Raw genomic sequence first — 19,813 nt, forward strand, 5'->3', positions numbered from 1 at the left:
TCATATTGTGGCTAAATATAGAGTCTTGATTACTTCCTGAGGGATGTAAGAGTGCAGCCCTTTGACCCCAAATTGTCAAACACTTATAGATAAAAACTGGATTGAAGAAAATGTTTTAGGAATATTACAAAACAATTATACAAAATTAATTTTAATGCTGTGCATTTAACTAACTTTTGGCATGGTTTAGCTCCATGGAATTTCTAGTTCCAGTGCAAAAATTCTTTTAAATTTGATTTATATAAAAAAGTTTCGGTAGCAGAGCTATCTATGTAAAGTATATAGAAAATCCTAAGATGCATATTTGTGCTGACAAATATACTAGCGAATTCAGGTTAGCAGAGTAAGACAACTGGTACAACTTACTCTGAGTGTTGTGCCTTAAACTTCTGTAGTTACAGATCTGTTTGTATTGCCTGTGCTCTAAACTGTGGTATAGTGAAGTGTAAGAATAGGTTTAATACTGTACACATGATCACACTTGCTTTCTACTCTACAGCCTTGTATAAAGAAATCTGTGCGACAAATTCCCAGATGAGATCAGAAGAGGGTTAGACAATATTGGATGTCTTGTAATGTCTTTAGGCAGACCTGTGTTAAGACTTTCTTGTAAAAGTTGACTATTCTAGGGGTATGAGGATCTTCCAGCCTTCTTAAAATGATTCCCTAACCTTCAATCTGTGCTTTTTTTTCCTTGCAGACCTTTCAGCAGCCCAGAGAAAATTTGCCCATTCTCTGAGAGACTTTAAATTTGAATTCATTGGTGATGCAGAGACAGATGATGAAAGATACATAGGTAGGTAAGCAGTGGCTATAAGTGGCTATATTTTGCCATACCATCCTGCAACATGATTAAACTTTTTTTTTTCTGGTTTTGTATTACAGATGCATCACTTCATGAGTTTTCAAACTTTTTAAAAACTCTGGAAGAACAAAGAGAAATTCTGGTGAGTTGCAATAAAAATTTTGAAAAGTTGTACGTATACCAAAGAGTAAGATGAAAGTCAGCTAAAGTCACTCACTGCTTTGTTAACAACCAAGATGTTGATATCAATAACTTAACAGTGAAAGCTCTCATTGTGCCGCTTCTGATTCTGTAGTCTAGAGTTACAGACAGTAGCTAGTTCTCGTTAAAGAAGAAAGGTGCTCTGGTAAGGACAGATAACTATAAGTTGGTTTAAAATGGTAGTGCCCTGATAAATTATGGCTGGGGTGAATGGGAAAACCATCATAAGGTTGTTTACCATTTACAGTAAAACGCAAGATGAAAGACTTAGTACTGCATCTGGACACCCAAGGGTGGGAAGTTGGCCAAATTTGGATCCAGGATCTCTGTGGCTGCAGCTTCAACACTTACGTGGATTTGGAATGCAATCTGTTGGCTGGATGCAGTAGCAGATTTGCAAACCTTTTCTTCGTAGGTGAACTTTCTGGTGGGGAGTTGCATCTGCAAACATTTAGTTGCTCTGTTGTGTAGAAGGGAGTGTTCTTCATTCACATGCTTGTGATTGCTTAGGGTTTTAGTGTAATATGGGTCAGGTTGGGCTGCACATAGAACATGGGCTGAGAGCTCTGCAGTACACCTTGCCATCTTGATTTCCTAAGTTGTCCAGATGATTGGAGGTTTCTTTCTGGATGGTACCATGGTTCTCCTCTGTGGTTGCATGCCCAGCTTTCATTTCAGAGTGGGGATTCATAGAGCAGATGATATGTGCCCAGTTTTCTTTGGAGTGTGGTCAGACCTTGCAACTAGGAAATGCTCTTAGATCTGCCTAGATAGCAATTATGTTCCTCAGTATTTGCCGTGTGATTATATCTTTATCTTCCTGGAAGTCAGTGGCCACTTGGCATCACTGAGAGGAAACTGAGACTAATCTGTGTTCTGTGCTCTTCTCTGCCAGAAGCTGTGCCTGCAGTGTAGGAGTATGTAGATAAGTGAGAAAAGAACTTGTGAATGATTTTTTTTTTTTTTTTTTAAAAAAAAAACCAAACCAAAACAAAAACCATGTCTCTCTCTGGCAGTCCTGAGCCCAGTAATAGTAATGATTCCTTGAGTATGTCGTGTTCTGATCTGGAATCACTTTTGGGTCAGAATTAGGGTCTATGTGGTTCCTTGCACGTTCCTGAGGAATACTGTCTGTACAGAGTAGACACAATTCTTCAGTATCTTAAGTTGTTTTGCCAAGTTGTAAGGATTTGCTGAAGTATGTTTGAATGCTGCTTTTGTTTTTTGTAATTTTGAAGTATAGTCTTTACTCTGCTTTTTCTTGTCTGCCATCCGTAGCTGTGTTTTGTTTTAGTGAAGTTGCATACATCTAATTAGTGAAGCCTTTTTACAATGCAAAATACTTTATAGCTTGTCACATTATTTTCCACACTATTTTGATACCACGTTTTTGAGAGATGTCAGCTTCAGGACGTCAGAATTATGTGTCACATTTCAGTGACTGTATCAATAGAGCTTCAGCAGTAATAGATTACCAACACAGTAGGCTGTGCAGAATCCAGTACTGTCTGTGTAGTAAAACACTTCTGTTTTTCAGACTGAATGCCACAAAACAGTATTACATATTTTTTTTTGGTATGCTGCCCATGCTTACGCAGAAGGCATTATCACATTAGAAGTTAATTAATGTCGGTTTCTTGATAAGAAAAGTGTGAAATGCAGTATCTGTTAGAACAATGACAGTTTGAAAAACTGGGGAGTATAAAATATTGTGGGGCAAGTGTTTAATTCCGAACAGGAACAGAATATATTCTCTTGGTTACCAGATGTGTGGCCTTTTTGTTGCATCTGTAGTCTAGCAAATGTTATGTATCATTTCTAGAGTGAGTTAATATAACAGTGGCCCTAAGTCTCTGAGAAAATGATTGTGCAGTGACTGGTAAAGATAATTTTCAGTGACTGCTGCTCTCACTTTTGTGGTTGTTTTCTGGGTTTGGTTTTTTTTTTTTTTTTTGACTTTTCAATAGATGTTTTAACAGTGGCATGAGCTCTAGGGATATGCCCGTGAAGAATATTAGGGCATGTTGCACTCACAGATGTTTGGAATCAGGTCAGGGATCCAAAGACTTTCCACTAAGATGCAAAGTATATAGCAGGACTTTTTTTCAAAAGCATTCAGTCACCTTTGTTAAGAATGCTCTTTATTGAGCTTTTTCCCCTTACTATTTTGGAGATGACCAGAAGGTTTCTGACTGCTCACTTCAGTTTCAGTGCAGAGTTGCAGATAAATTTCAGTCGCATAAAGTAAAATTAAAGAAATCAATGAATAATTATAGAACTTAGGGCATTTCAGATCTTGCTGTGCATTTTAATTTTTAGATATTTGAGAAAAGGGTTATTTTTTTTTCACAACCATATGGTAAATGAAACAAATGTGCACTTAAAATACATTCTAAACTGAAATTATATACTCATCACCTACACTTCTCATGGTTTTCTGAAAGTATTGTTTGTGGTGAATCCAGAGTCCATAAAACTCTATATTAGCATTTACCATAAATTTACTTGTTTGGTTATCATTTGTCTGGTGAATATTTATTTGGTGGATATTTAGTAATTTCATTCAGATCTTGGAGTCTTGCACTTCATGGTTTTACCATTTGTCCCATCTCTTTCAAAGGCTGCTGAAATTATATCCCAACTGTCAAAGGATTTAGTTGCTTGTGAAAAGGGAAGTCATCACTAATCCAAATATTTCACTGAAATTATTAGAGAGTGGCCAATGCAAAAACAAATTACGTTTTTCCATAGCACCGTAGCTTGGTGACATTCTCCAGGGCAGACAGGAAATAGATCACTTTGTCTTTGAGGATATTCTGGAAATGGTTTTTATGTGTTAAGCATGAATGGAGTCATAGGACGTACAATTCTGGTCCTTTGACGTTACAGAAGTCCAGGGATGAAAGAGAACTTCACAAGGGTAGTAGGAAAAGGTTGGGGACAAACAAGCACCAACATGGCGATGCTAAGATGCTCTGTCCCACTTTCTAGCTATTCTCCTGCTTGCCAGGGAGAGCACCAAACCTCCCTCCCAGCCCCAGTTCTGACAGCAGAAGCAGGTTTGATTCTTCTGTTATTCTGAGCCCATCACACTTCGCTGGCTGCCCTCATTTAAGCTGTGGGGCGATGAGCAGCTCAGGGCTACCTGCTACGTACTGGTCACCTGTGGTTGCTACCCCTTTTCCTCCTTCTTCACCTTCTTTTTCACCACCTTCATACCTCCCTTCCTCCATCCCAGTCTTCTCCCAAATGACCAGCCTGCTGTAATTAGTTTTTCCCTCTTGATTCCAGTGTTGCTAAATCAACCAAATTTGATAGCGTTTGTACTGTTCCCTCAGTAATCTCAGCAGTACTTGGCACTACCGGTGCAGTCACCCTGATGTGCTGGCTGTGCATGCTTCTACTCCCTGGAGGTCCTCCGTCCTGCCCTTCAGCTGCTTCTGGAGTTCAGCTGTTTCTCACATAACTCTCCCTTAACCATGCTGGAAGTCCAGTCACCCCTCACGGCTCTGTCTGTAACTTTTGTCAGCTTCTCTCACAGTTACGGGCTGTGTCCAGCTGTCTCTTGGGTCCTGTCTAGTAGTTTCTCATGCCCTATTCGGTAAGCTTACTCCCATGCCAGGACTGAGCGAGTTGGCTGCATTTGCCTGCAGCCCTGCCAGAGGTGTGACGTGCATCTGTACCTTGATGATCCCTGGTGAGTACTGGTCTAACCTATTCATTAAAAAAGTTCCAGGGACAGGGATTTCTCCAGTTTTACTCCAATGTTTATTCGCCTATTTTTTTTCACCTGATATCCATCCTAAGTCTCCTCTACTGCAAATTAAGCTGGGAAATTTTTGGAAACTTTTCTACAGCAATCATGGAGTAAAACTGATCACTTTTTTCCTTCATAGTAATGTTTTCACTGTTACCCTTTCAAAGTGGTGTTTTACATCTGTATTTTTCCTTATTCAATTTTAATTACACTGAGTTTAGACCATCTCTCTTTTATGTCAAAATTATTTTTATTCCTGCTTTCTGAAAGCACTGACATCTTCTCTTGGATTTATGTCACTCCACCAGACTAACATATGTGTGGACTTATTGGTAGGTCACTCCATAAATTGCTACCGAAAATTGGATGATGCAGGGAAGTTGGTTGTAGTTTCCTATATGATGCTTGGAATGTTCTCCTAGCTGAACAGGTATTTTTGAGGGTAGTTTTGCAACCAGGATGTTGTTTTCTCATTCTTCCTGTGGTTTGTTTGTTAAGACCAGGTTGCCACCTTTGCTGTTGAGAATGTCATGTGGGTCAGCATTGAAGACTTCATTGAAGAGGTCGGCTATTGTGCTGATCTCTAAAAGGAAACTAGATGTTCTTAATGAATTTAAAGTAGCTTTTAACCTTCTGTAGTGTGTTCCAGGACTTTCGAGTGTCAGAGTTACTGCATCTGGTCTGTAACTTTCTCAGTTCCTGCTTTCTCCTCCTCTTCTCACTTTTAAGTTGTTGCTGTCTTTGCCCTTCTGCCATCCTCTGGGACCTTGCTGCCTCTCCCTGTAGTTTGCTGAGTTCCTCAACTACTCTAAAGCAAAGCCCCTTCTGACTTGAATGCAATTAATTCTTCTGTTGCGTAATATAAGAATACATCTAATTGTTCTTAAGAAATCCTTACTCTCCTTAACATCCATTTTTTCCCCACTTTGTTAGATGGCTTGCTATAATTAACTGAGATTTTTTTTCCTTTGTGAAGATTTTTTTAAATCTGCCATTGTCTTACAGTCAGTTGTTGGTTTGTTTTAACTCCTTCCAGATAAATAATGGTTTTATAACTTCCTTTCTCTCTGTTTTCTGAAACACATATTAAGAACCCCTTTTCCCTAGGGTTTTGTTTGCCCCTTGCCAAATAAAAATGTGTTTTTGCCTTAACCTTTCTAACTTTGTCCTGAAGTACTTGTGTATTTCCTTTTTACTCCCATCATATTTCCCTTTGTATAGGATTTCTGATACAATTATATTCACCTCACTATGTTTCCTGTCACTTCCCCAAGGCAATATAAACTCACTGTTTTACCTGGATACAGTCTCTTTTGTTTCCTGCTAGTTTTGGCATGCTTCTATTCCTTCGGATATCTTTGGAGGAAAGATGCTACGTGGTTATTTTTTGAACTTTTTTTCTTTTTTCAAAAAAGAAAGACTGTTGTTCTTATGCCACAGGTATCTTTGCAGTCCTGGCCTCTCAAAAATCCTTCTTCATTCTTTATCAGTTTTACCAGGTTGTCAGAATCAAATTCAAAATAGCATCTCTCCCAATGCATTTTTCTGAAAGCAGAATTATTCTCAGCATGTATCAGGAACATGAGAAACTGTTTCTCTATGGTTTTTTAAAGAAATATCTCAGTGAAGTCACTATTTTATTCTTTCCTCCTGTTTTTTCTCTTAAAAAACAACCAACCAAACAAAAAAAACAGAAAAAAAGAGGGGGTAGGTTTCCCAGTTGTGGTTTCCCAAGTTAAAAGAAGTTGTTAAGGTTCAAAGGCATACACTCAAAAGGTTAAAGGTAGAATTTAAATAATCTGTGCAAATATGTGCTTATACTTACCTCTTATCATGAAGCATTTAACTGCATGAGTATTTATTTCACAGATTAAGTGCTCACTTAACATGTAGTGTTCATGAATAGCTTAGTATTACCTTTTGTTCTGTGACTCTTTAGTTTACACTGTTCCTACTCTGCTGGAAGATGGTAGTGTTAATTTTTCTGAGCTTTTCTTTGGCCCTCTGCGCATGGGTGTTTAAGGGTTCATAAATCTTAATCTCTTTTCACAGTAATCTGAAGAAATCTGTGTGAAGGAACAATCGGTTTACTCACTGATTTAGGGTAAAAAAAAATCCAATAGTTTTGGATGTAAGATGCATTCAAGATCTGTTCAATAAGAGTTCATGGCATTATATAGTACTCTGTATGTTCAGATCCTGCTAAGTCCACTCAGCACAGACTGCTAAATATACCTGCCAAGACAGTGGAAAAGGCATAATTGGTGACCAGTTCTGGAAAATTAGGCTGCTGGCAGCATATTGAACATCTCAGATGCAGAGACACAGACACAGATAAAACAGAACTTCTCAGGAACAGCATTTGACTACCTTAATCACAGGACCTAGCTCCTTTTTTTTCCTTCCTGCAAATTGTCCAATTTAATAAAACATCTTCCAGTTTTAGAAACAAGCAGAAAAATTGCTGCTGTATCTCATTGCCCAGCCTTCACTTTTCCTCTGCGTGGCATGAGGCCAGATTGCAATCATACAATTATCGGAATATGGAACGCAAATGCGGAATTAAGTCTACTGCAGGCACATCTCTTATGTTTTGGTGATTCCTGATGTTGAATGTTTGATTTACATATTTGTTTATTTTTGAATGTTGTATACAGTCTTCTGAAATTGTTTTATGAGTTACATATGAACTTGTGCACATCAATGTATAAAATAAAGACGACTGTTGTCTATACAATAGAAGAAAAGTACAAAGCCAGTTCTCGGTGCATTCCTCCCACTTCTGAGTGAATGTGGCTGAAAAGTTCTGTTACCACTACCTTCTTCTTCCAGATAATTTTGTGGTCTCACATGCATCAACATAACTCACTAGAGAATTTTCATTCGGTTATTTCATCAATGGGAAATGTTTGGAATTTGCATTGTAAAGCTGTCACCAGTTTGGATTTTGCTGGTGGTTAATAACACCACTGTTTCTTGTGGAGGACAGCACTGACAATAATCGAGCAGTTCATTCTTGACTGAACACTGAAGCTGTTGTTTGCTGTTGGATTCCTTGCCTTTCAGTGGCATCTTTATGCTCAGTGATGAGCTTTGCCATGAACAAAGAAAATGGGCATTAAACTATTTCCTTTCTTGAGCAGCCTTTTTCACTTAGTGAAGATCTTTATATTACTGCTGATTTCAAAGCGTGGACTGGAAGTGATTCTCTGGTTGTACAAGAACCAGACCAATGTTCTGGTGTGTCACACTGTTCAGCTCTTGCATATTGGGTTTGCTAAAGGAAGCTCTCTTTGGAGGAGTTACCCACACCTTTCTTCCACTTCAGATGGGGAAAAGCTGATTTGTTGCTGTTTGTGAAACTCTGTCTCTATTCCTTTTCCTGTTTGTTATGTTTATGACTGTAGTATTTTTCTCTTCATAGTGGAATGTATTTCATAAGAACGAACTTATCCAAAAGCCAGGACTATTAAATAGCTTTTAGTAAGTAATCTTTACTAAAAAATACTGTCTTATTTTAATTATATTTTTTAAAAATGAAATAATTTATTGTTTGTATTGTCTGCTTATGATACAAATTAATTTTTGAGGCCAGCAGTTTCATGGCAAGTGAATCAATGCAAACAGTTTTTTAGAGCAGAGCACAGCATAGCAGATAGGTCATAGGAGGCGTTTTTAGCTGTCATTTAGATCCTTCATAAACTTCCACTGAAGAGGAAATAACTTTGGTTAGAAGGAGGGACTCGGGAGTCCTGCTAGTATATTCTCTGTAAGCCAAGGCTGCTGCTTGTAACAGAGCTAGAAAGTGCGAAGCACAGGAGTCTGCCTGCATCACGAGTTGGGGGGCAGTGGACTGATGGTCTTCAAAATTCCCCCTGGCACAATTTGAGAAAGTTGTCGTTGTCTTACCAAACCCCAGGGGTAGTTTTCTGGAACACCTAAGAGGAAGGTGATTTGTTTTGTTACAGGTGCCTCCTGGCATCTCAGAAATGTACAAAATAGATTGTATCCAAGACAGATATATCTGTCTGCCTGACTCTTTTAATACCAGATGGCTTCCTTCACAGCAAATGGACCCAGAGGAATGGACGTCAGTTCTTTTTTATAGCTTCTGCACACATGCAAAGACACCCAAGTATTAATTAACATGCTATGAGACCCCCTTAAAAATCCGATAGTCTATAGACTCCAGTCTTTCTAAAACCCAAAAAACTCAAACACTGTGTTTGTAGTCCCAATATGTGTCTGAGGGTCTTTATTTAAGATCGTAAAGCTACAGGGAAAGCTCTAGACCAGTGAGAAAATCCAGATACTTTTACAAGAAGAAAACTTGCATTTGAAAACAAAGAGATGAGCTTTGGGTGTGGGTTGCACTGACTGCAATCATCAGTGCTGCAGTTAAATACAAAACCAGTGCTGAGAAGTGGTTAGAGAGATATGCCACTCTCCTGCCAGTGTGCCCTGCAGATAGGAGTTGGCTGTGCAACCAACTGGGAGCACATTTGTGTAACTGTAAGAGCAAATCATGTTCTCATTGGAAAAGAAAGAGTAGAGATTAAGGCTTCACAAGTAACATTTGATGTCCTCGGTAGTGGAACTGTATCTGCAAAGTTATGTAATACAGGGTTTCAGGCATAGATCTTAATGCTTTGAGAAATTTCAGTAACAAATCACTATGTGAAGCAGGAAAGCTTTTTGGAGGAAAAACCAGTTTTTGTTTATTCCCCTCTCCCCCAACATTGGAAGTATCAGAATCAGCTTTTTTATTAGCCTGAATGTTGCAGTTTCTTAGGAAAAACACAGAAGAGCTATATCCTCAGGAAGCAGAAGTGCAGCTGTAGGTAGTAAATTTCTTTATTATCAAGTAGATTTCTTTATTTAGCAGCAGCAGTGTTAACTAATTTGTTCTTGAATCACTGCTAGGTATGTCCTCCTTTCCACATTCTCTGTTGCACTGACTAGGGCAAAACTTCCTTCCCAGATCTAGTTTCATTGACACTTGCTCAGTTTCATGAGCTCTGCCCTACTGACTGGCAGCCTCCCTCTTTGCTTTGTGGAGGGGAGAAACAATTCTGCTCCTGTCTACAAATAAATCTTTCCAGTCGGCACAGTGGGAAACTTGAAGCCCTCTTTTCTGTTTGGCATCTAATCTGCATTCCAGTTCCTGGGATGAAAATTGGGAACCCAGCACTCCTGTGTCGCTGTGCAGTCTGCAGCAAGGTGTATATATATATATTTTTTTTTTCTTTCTCAGTAAACCTGTCTTGTATGGGAAAGTGCTTAGATTCAGAATGGAGCAGAGCCAGCATACATATTTACCTCACCACCAAAGTTATTGATGAGCAATATGTAATTTCCAGTTCTTCCAGTAAAGGCTGAGGTCTAAGGATGTTTTTAGGAGGAAAGGAGGGAGACCACTGCTGCATTTGTCTAATAACCAAAACAAGTTTTGATTAACTTATGCTGGTCTAGCCCTTGTAGCCACAGGGGCTGGACTGAGTTCTGGGACAGCTCTTGTGGGTTGATACTCCTTTACAGCCCATGCAAGCAGCCTTCCTCCTCTGCAAGACAAGCCTGCTTGTGCCCACAGGAGGAGTGGGAATTTAAACTGCTCCTGCCTACTGCAGGAGGGTGAGAAAGCAAGAGGAGCATTGAATGCTGGTGGATGGTGCGTCTGTCAGGTTACAGTGCACAGGAGGAGGTGTTTGGGGAAGTGGTTTCTCCCTAAACAGCTATACTCCCACCTTTTGTGAGAAGGGAACAAGTGACAGGCTGAATGGAGTCACCTTGTAGACTGGCACTGACTGGTAAGTTAGCTCTTTGATCTTGTTCACTTGACTCATGAAGTAGCAAGCAGCTGTGAATGCACTTGCTAGTGGGTTTAGTTTGGGTCTTTGTGGGCTGCTCTGCGAAATGTTGGTTTGGGCCCCTTAATCTACAACCTGTTACTTATTTCTTTTGAAAAATACGAAGCGGAAAAGTCAGGATTATCGCTATTCTGGGCAATTTCTCAATTTCTCTGCCTGAATAGGTGGAGTTTTGCAAAGGCAGCTGAAATTAGGAGATACACACAGAGCTGGAAGCCTGCTTTAAGATGTTGGAAGTGTTGGGTAACAGTGATCTTCTCAGATGATGATGGCAATGATGTTTTGTTTTTTTTTTTTTTTTTTTTTTTACTGCTATTGCTAGGTTTATGTTTAAGTTAAAATTAATTCTTTGACCTTTCCATAGGTGCAGCATATAGAACAGGAGTGGGATAAGCAGTTTCAGACTGTCTGCCCAAGGCACGTGTGCCTATTGGGTTAAACAGTTCTTAAAGCACTCTTGAGACTTTGACATTCGTAAAGCTGGTTAAGATACTGTTGCCTGAGACATCACCTCTTTATATTGGTTAACTTATGATGTACGCTTACCACAGTTTGCCTGCCAGATTTTAAAATTAAGTATATATTCCTTTCAGGTAGGTTTGGATAGATCAGAGATATAAAGAGAAAAAAAAAGGATTTTTTTTTGTGCTCTTTAAATAATACATTCCTATCATCATCATCTGCCAGGATTAGAGGATTAGAGGGATGAAAATTAATTTAAGAGTCAAGACAGAAGTTGAAAGAGGAAGGAACGTGTGATTTTACATTAATGAATATTTAACTTAAATGCCTAATGTAAAATTTCCAAGAAAAGTTGTATTTTAACATGGTCCTACTTCTTAAGGAAGGTGCAAGTGATAATGACAAATATAATCAAGTGATCCTTAGCTTATTTCCTTATACTGGGAGAATTTTACTTTTTGCCTACTGATCTGTTATCCATATTTAAGAAAAAAAAAAAAAAGCTCATTGTTTTGAGTTCCCAAGCTATAAATGAACTAAGTTGATGATGAATAGCAGTGTAAATAATGTTTTTGTTCTATAAACATGTAGACATCTTTTTGTAGCTTTTCATGACAAGCGTGGATTCTAAGTACTGGAAAACAGTGCAAATGCCTCCTTATTTAATCTAGTATTGTGCATATTTTAATTGTGAACTTTGTTGTTATTTCTGCCAGTCAGAAGAACAGCTTTGTAATTCACTGTTAAATTTACCAGTCACATCTTGGTTGACAGTTTCCGTTATACACACATAAACTCACATACATGCTCATTTCAGTGAGGAGGAAATATTTCTCTTACATTTTTACATATGGGCCTTGTATGAAGCTCCATGAGAATTATCAAGGAGCTACAAAATCCCACTTCACCAAGAAGTACTCAAGAGCCCTTTTGTTTAACCCAGACACAGAAAGCAAAGGGGGTGACAAATCATAAATACCTGTATGGCAGGCAAAATTCTGCTGAAGAGGCATCTGTTAACAAAAGTTCAAGTTGCACAAAATGAGAAATGTCTTTTTTGGAAGGAGGAGAGGCTTGTTTTTCTTTTAATGAAAGAGTTACTGGCATATCATACCACTGGCAGCAGTGGAATCTGTGTTCGTTGGCAGTCGCTGAGGGAACATCCCATTTTGATTTAAAGATTATTTTCTGCTTCAAACAAATTCCTGTAGTGGTTCCCATGGTTAATGCTGCACAGGAGTGTAGCAGACCAAGTGATTTGCAGCCAGCCCTGCTGGTTTATAAACCACAGCCTTTTCTGTGAGTGTGTTTTTTTTCCTTTTTTTCTTCTCCCTTTCTGTTACATCAAGGTGCTGTGGTTTTCTTTGACTCGGACTTAATGTTCAGCATACATTCTGTGCCTGTTGATCTTACATTTCACTTTTTTGTGTAAAAGTTCGAACAACTAATAAGCAACTTGTCGTTAGGTATTTATTTTTAACCTTTGGACCATTTCAGTGCTCAGTTGCTACCTTTAAATGCTTTTAAATGATTCCACTAAACGTGGTACTCTTACGTCCTGGCAGCTGGCATCATCTTCTCTGAGTTGTACTCTGAGAAGGCCTCATAGCTTTCTCCCTCACTTTGTCAGTATAGGGGAAACTGACAGAAACAATTTAAACTTCTTTAAGTTTTGCAATATAGAAGGACTATTCTGTGATTTCCGTGAGCAGTTCTCCACTCTGACTTGTGAGTATGCTTGCAGTCAGCAAGGAGAGATACTTCAGTCCTCAGGCGCTCCTGCTGTGTCCCAGGAAATCGTTTCTGGTGCTTGATCCAGTTATAAATCCAAATTGCTGTTTCCCCTAAGAACTTCCAGGAAAGTTTTGGGAGCCTGACAAAATTCGAAAAACCTGAGTATTCTAAAAACTGCCCTCGAGACTCCTGGTAACTGCTCGAGTAGTTAAGATATATGTGCACAGGCTGCCAGGTGGGCTAAATCCTTCCTAGAACCACAGTTCAGTTCCTGTTCGGAGCGTTTGACTGCCCTGGCTCTCTTTCAGTGGGAGCGGAGGCAGCTCAGGGAATGAATGGTACTCCAGCTGCCAAGAGCATTCCCAAAGCCTTGGGATGAACTCTTCAGGATCTCTCTTTGCCGGGCTGGAGACGTGGCAGAAGTTGCTCTGTTGTCCTTCCCTCGCCCTCCAGCTTGATGCAAGGGTCTCCTGTGTTGTAGTTAGCCCAGTTCTGCTGTATACTTTTGGAAGACAAAATTGTTAGATTTCATTTTTCTTTTTCTCCCACCAAGGGTGTGCTGAGGGGTGCTTTAAGTGGTTTTGACAAAATCAGGAAATGGATGCAGAAAGAAAAAGTTTGGGTCGTGAGAAAAGTGCTCTGAAGTTAGGAAGTATCTGTTGTGTGGATGACTGTGCAACATGCAGTTTGGCCCAGACTTGCCAGATATTTGGGTTTCCAGTTAGCTACATAGGTTAGCATGCTGCCGTGGCTGTTTAAAAATCTGGGTTGCTCTGGTTACAGTGAATTGGCAGGATGACTCCCACAGTAATCCCTGCATGGCTCTGGGGGTGGGTGGGAGCAGACAGTGCTGTTCAGATTTGTGTTGTGCCAGATCTCTAATACATCCCTCTTGAGTTTTATGATACGAGCTTTTCAGAAGTGTTCTAGAAGGCTGGTGTAAGGCTGCAATGTTTTATCTGAAACTTTTCACATTTGAAGGCGGATGGGGAGGGGGGCGGGAAGAGAGAGAAAGCCTTCTGTTGTATCTAAGGTGGGCTTCCAGGGAACTCTGCCTGGACTCCTGGCAGCTCAGCCCTGAGGCTGTGATAAGCCCAGTCCTGGGCACGATTTACTCTGTGGGTCTGCCTTAGGACTGAGACCAAAAGAATCCCACCTGCTCCTCCACACCTTCGATGCTTTTGCAATCTTTTCCATGCTGCTGTTGCACTCAAGAAGTTCCAAACTTTGCTGAATATCTAACTTTTTAAAAATTTTAAGTCTTGTTTGCACCAAAAGCAAACCCAACCCCGCTCTGTCTCCAGTGAAATTTCATGTGAACTAGAAACTGTGTTTGCTGGCCAGATCTAATAATCTACAGTTTTCTGTCTTACAATGGCATATTGTGTCCTTTTTGTTTCTCTTTAGTATGGTTATGAGCCTGTGTATTGTAAGCGCACTGGTGGCTGCTCACCCAGTCAACTAAACCTCTTGTTTTTTAACTTTACACCTCCTGATTTTACAACTTAGGTTAACTTAAGGTTTTCTTAATGTAATTAAATGTAAATATTTGGGAATACGTATATCAGTGTCTAATGGCTTTAGCTGTGTGTTGAAGGCTTATTATTTGCTACTCAGTAGTCCATTCTGTAGTTTGTAGTGTTTCTTGTTGCAGAAATTTTTATGTCCCCAAATGAAAATCATTTATCCTGTGTCTCATTCAGGTGTTCAGTCATTGAGACTGTCAGCCTGATCTGCAAGGCTGGCACAAGTAAAGCAGTTGCAGTTTGGCTGCAGCCTGTGAATTTCTGAAATTTTTGCATTTGTTTTAGATTTCATTTCATTTCATTTTCCTGACAGTGAGTTGAAATAGGGGATAGAAACTTTGAAAGCTTGAATGAACTCAGAGATGTGATTTTTTTTTTTTTTTTTTTTTTTTGAGTTAGGACTTAAGACTCCTAATTTGCATGCTTCTCCTTTATTTTGCTCCAGAGCTTGCTTGCGTTTTTCTTTTTATTGCTGATGCTAAAGTGACTTGTCAGTCCAGCTACAGAAACATAACCCATGCTTTTTTTTCTTTAGGCACTCAGTGTTACTGAAACTCTGATCAAACCTTTGGAAAGATTTAGGAAAGAGCAGCTAGGAGCTGTAAAGGTTTGTCCCTTATTGTCCTTATGATAAGTTTGTTTAATTTCTCTACTTTGCATTGCATTGCAGTAATGGCATGTATTTGGCAGAGATACTGTTTCTATTTCATGTATTCACACTCCCCCCCTGCCCCCTCCCCCCGCCCCCCGAGAACTTGCTTCAGAAACAAATGAAAAGTGTGTTTCAAGAAGAGAAGAATGTGTCCTTTCCCTTCCTTCCCTCTTCCTCCTCCCTTTTATCTCTTGTGTCTAGAATAGGAGCAATCCTGCTAACAGCCTGCCCTCCTTCCTAATGGGTAACCCTGTTCTGCTTTGTATTTGCTTGCAGTTGCACAATCAAGGGCTGAAAAATATTAACTACCCAAAGGAGCTCATCCATATGCTTTTAATCGTATTTTTACCATGTGCGAAATGAAAATCGCCTTTGTGTTACTTTTGTTTTAAATAACTAACTCATTGCCTCTGTATGAGTGGAAGAAGATAGAGGTGAAGAGACTAAAGACAGGATCTCTTTCAAAGTGGGGTTTTTCTTTTTTTGGTGAAAGCATTCAAGATTTTTTTTTTTTTTTTTAAATTGTCAGTATGTTGTTCATATTTAAAAAAAAAAGGCAAAGTAAACTTCATATATTAAATACAGACTACCTTTGGATAAAAGTAACAAGGACAAGTTTTACCTCTTTGTACCTGTCTACCTTCCTTCTTCCAGTGAGAAATTCAAATGTTTATTCAAAAAAAAAAAAAACAAACCCAAACCACAAAACCCCACCAGCTATTTAACAGTTTTCTGTTGCAAAACTGAATTCATACATTTTTAAACTACCACTCTGCAGATGTTTTATAATTTCATGACTTCATCAGCAGTGGTATTAATAGCTAAGGTAATGTTTCAATTACAAGAGCAGTATACATTTTGGCTTTAGCATAAATGATTAACATGTTCTGAACATGATTTCAGTGTTCATGAATGGAAAATACTCTGCTGATCATAAATCATTACAGTTCAATAGTACAATGAGCTTTGTGTAATTTTATGGACTTCTGAGAAGTACATCAGACATCCCAACCAACATGCAATAAAAACTTGGTCTGTAATATAGGGAGTCTGCTAAGGAAAAAGAGAATTCATTCTAAATGTAACCTATTGTCGTAGAAGCAGCTGTAATGAATAGATTATTTCAACAGTATTTTTGGTGTTAAAGAACATTGCCATTTTTGGGGTGAGACTTCCTAATGCTTTAAATTGTCTCATGATCTTCACTCATTTACTAGTCAGAATTCTGTCCCCGATGTTTCAAACGTGACAAGTCACATTCACACAGTCTACATCTTGGATTTTGTTTGGATGGATGTTTCTTCCCTTGTGTCTCCCTGCATACTGTTTCTGTGAAGTTGAAGCTGTTATTTGATTTAGCCATTTTTTTTGGACAGAATTCTCAGTGACCTTAAATAGAATAGTCTTGCATAGTTGTGTAACATTTAAATAAAAATCCTCTAAAAATATTTAACTCTTTGAATATTCTTAACTGAATATTTATTCAAGATAATCAAAGTACTGACACTGGAAATATAACACTGCTTAGCTCTGAAAACCAGGTTATGGCATCTATTACTGAAATATATCTGGAACATTTTAGAAGAAAATTATGCTCTAGTATTACAAAATAAAAGTCGAATCTGCTGCCTCTGATATTCCTGCATCTTACCTCCCCTGCTGATGAAATGGTCTGAGTTAGGCTTAAGAAGAAAAAGAAAAGAAAAAAAGTTAACGCCGTAGTGCTGGAAGCTGAGACCCTTATTGAATTACCCCTTAGTAAAAGATGTTGCTGCTCTAATCCCAAACTACATGTGTAAAGTTTCTGGCTTTCCCTATTTAGAAATCAATAGCTCTTTCTCTTTCTGGCAGCACTCAAATGTTGACCAGATCAATGGAAATTTTGCTAATATAAACACAAAGATTCCCCCCACCCCTTCCTGAATTCCCGTATCCTAATATGTTATCTCTAATCACACTAATACCATATGCATATCTTAATGTGTCTCAGTTGGTAAGGAATATTGTGGCTGCTTTTTTAAAGGAAGTTTTTAGACTCACAATGGAGAAAAAAACTAACATTTTTTGGTAAAATTCCTTGCTGAGAAGCAATCCTAAACAGTTTAGATCTCATGTTTAATAGAATGCCATCTTCAGAATCCAGTTGTTCAGAGAACAAAAACATGTATCACTTCCACTATATATAGTATTACTTAATAAAAATGAAAGGTTAAGAGAAAAAAATGAGCAGGTACGTCTGTAGAGTCTAACCAGTGTGTTGGGTTAGAATACTCATTCAATACTCGTGAAATTCCAAAGTGGCAGATGATGGAAAAATATTTTAATTGAACTGTTTTCTTTCTGATGAGTAAACCTGTCAGTTCTTGAATATATAATTTAATATTGGATTTTACTTATTTTAGATTATTTTCAACTACAATTAGTTATGCTAAAAATAGCTTCAAAACTGCTTGGTTGATTTTTGTCAATACTGATCTCTGTTGTAACACACAGAGTTAAGAAACTAGAACTGAGGAAATGAAAGGGTTGTTTTACAATGTCTTCTACTAAACTAGATTGAAGAACTCCAATTTCCTAGAAACATTTAACGGCTGTCCCTTTTCCAATACATTGCTTTTGATAGTCAGAAAATTTTTTTTTGCACGTGCAAATGTTATTCATATGTGTTTGTGATTCTCTTTTACTAGCATGATTTTATGTTTTATGGAGATTCTTGTTTATAAAACAAAGTCTTTTTTGTTTGTTTGTTTGGGTTTTTTTGTTTTTAACGGGTGCAACAACAGTCTGGTAGAAGCAGGAATTCAGCACAGAGTTCTTTGTATAGCTTTAAGATCAAGAAATCCTAAGGAATATGGAGCTGTATTTGCTTTGGGTTTTGAACTGTGAAACTGTTGGAACTTACTCAGATGGTGTTTTTACACTTTTCCCCTGTCAATTATTGAAAAAAAGAACTTTTTCCGTGCAATGATATTTCCCTTGAATTCCTCTATTCAAAACCAAGATGATGTGGATAATCCCTGAAAACAAAATAAAATGCAATCGATCAGGAAGAGGTGGGTTTTTTTGCTTTTTTGACTTAGAAGATGTAAGCATTCATGTGATAAACTTCACCATAATGATGCAATGGGATTTCATTTCAAGTTAGCCTTTAAATTTAAAAAATGAGTTGGAAACATACTTTTCCTTAGTTATTGGAGCTATGATAGTTTGTTTCTCTGTTTTTCTGATTAAGTAGAATTTTGAAAGAAGGAGGCTTTTCTTACATTTTTCTATATAAATGAATGTTACTTTGTTTCTGTGTCTAGGAGGAAAAGAAGAAGTTTGATAAAGAGACAGAGAAGAACTACAGTTTGTTAGAAAAGCATTTGAGTTTATCAGCTAAGAAGAAAGAGCTACAATTACAAGAGGTATTGTTGCCTCTCTTTTTTTTATGCAAGCTACAGGCTTTTGAATAGTTAAATATATTTTATGCAAATGCAAAACCAGCATTCATAGTGGTAAAAGGAAAATTTCTGTCAACTGGAAAGGTTGGTGAGCAAATCAGTATTTGCTGAACTTACTGCTATACACCTACCATTTTCTAAATCAAGGGTTTTACTTGACGTGTGTATGAGGTATTGAATATCATGTTAAATTTTTATATAGTTAAGGGAATAGCAAAGTACAAGTGTATTTTGAAAAACTCTGAATTTCCTATGAGACTTTACCATATATGTAATTTGCATTGCATGTATTAACTGAATGTCCTGTGTTAATGCTTAATGTAAAGCACAGCAAGACATATTCCTGAAAGAAGTGGGTTTGTGCTCTTTTTCCCTTCTCATGTTTTGAAGATCTGTTTGTTTGCTTTTTTTTTTCAAGTAATGCTACAAAAAAGTTTGTTGACAAATTATAACTTAAAAAACAGATCTGTTTTGCCTGACATTCTTTCTGTCCCTGTGGGTTTATTGTCATCATCCTTATTTGTAATAGCTTTTATTTCTGGAGCAACAGCAAATAGTACATGAGAAGATAGCAGAGAAATCGTGCAGACTTGCTGTAAGCAGGATTTTTTTTTTCCCCCCAGAGAAATGTAATTATGTCAGCATTATTAATGCTTAGTCTATGAATGGCTTGTATCAATAAACAATATTTTCATTGGAGATAACTCTTCTCCCTGCCCTTTACCCCACCCCAAACAGTCTGTGCCATCTTTCATAAAAAATGGTTAATGTAACTGGCAAGTTAGCTAGGAACTTGAGAACTTGGATTGTTCTCGAGTTTCACTAGGATGCTACTTCTCTGTACTGTCTTTGCAACATAGGCCCTCACATGCATAAACAAGTGTCTTTTGGGGAGTTGAGTTGTCCCAGTGAAGTAAATGGGCTTGCTCATGTGTCAGGACCTGTACTTTTATCAAATTGATCAGCTGCTGAAGAACTTGATGCAGAAAAAATGAAAAAGTATTAATTATGATCTCTTGATGATATAGAGAACCACATTTCAAAGTCTGAAATGAGACCTAACCTCAATGGAAAAATACAAAATTCCTGCAAGAGGCATTTTGAAGCTGTATCAAATACAGTCTTAAGTTTTAAAGCATGTGTGAAGACTGGAATGAGCAAATAGATTTGTTTTGAATGTCCCTATTCTGAAATTCTTCAGTCAAGCTCCTTCACTTGTGCATTTAATTTTGGGGTATAAATGTATTAAAAAAAAAAAAAAAAGGACTTGCAGCATGTTGTCAGAGTGCTAAATAAGAAAAGCTTTCTTGCACAAGCTTAGAAAATAGATGTATATAATTGCATGGGAGCTTCCTAATTTAGTGTC

At 38.1% G+C, this 19,813-nt stretch overlaps 1 protein-coding gene across 5 annotated transcripts in view; it reads left to right on the top strand.

Moving 5' to 3' along the window:
- Positions 1 to 19,813, top strand: part of ARHGAP10 (Rho GTPase activating protein 10) — a 160,324-nt gene that overhangs the window by 42,899 nt on the left and 97,612 nt on the right. For 3 of the 5 annotated variants that reach the window (XM_075709175.1, XM_075709180.1, XM_075709176.1), the window contains exons 2-5: positions 701 to 796; positions 886 to 947; positions 14,888 to 14,959; positions 18,310 to 18,411. In XM_075709175.1, the coding sequence (XP_075565290.1) occupies positions 701 to 796; positions 886 to 947; positions 14,888 to 14,959; positions 18,310 to 18,411 (332 nt within the window). The remainder of the gene's footprint in view (positions 1 to 700; positions 797 to 885; positions 948 to 14,887; positions 14,960 to 18,309; positions 18,412 to 19,813) is intronic. The other 2 variants (XM_075709177.1, XM_075709179.1) reach the window with 2 other exon arrangements.

Source organism: Pelecanus crispus, chromosome 4, assembly GCF_030463565.1.
Source record: "Pelecanus crispus isolate bPelCri1 chromosome 4, bPelCri1.pri, whole genome shotgun sequence".
NCBI lineage: Eukaryota > Metazoa > Chordata > Aves > Pelecaniformes > Pelecanidae > Pelecanus > Pelecanus crispus.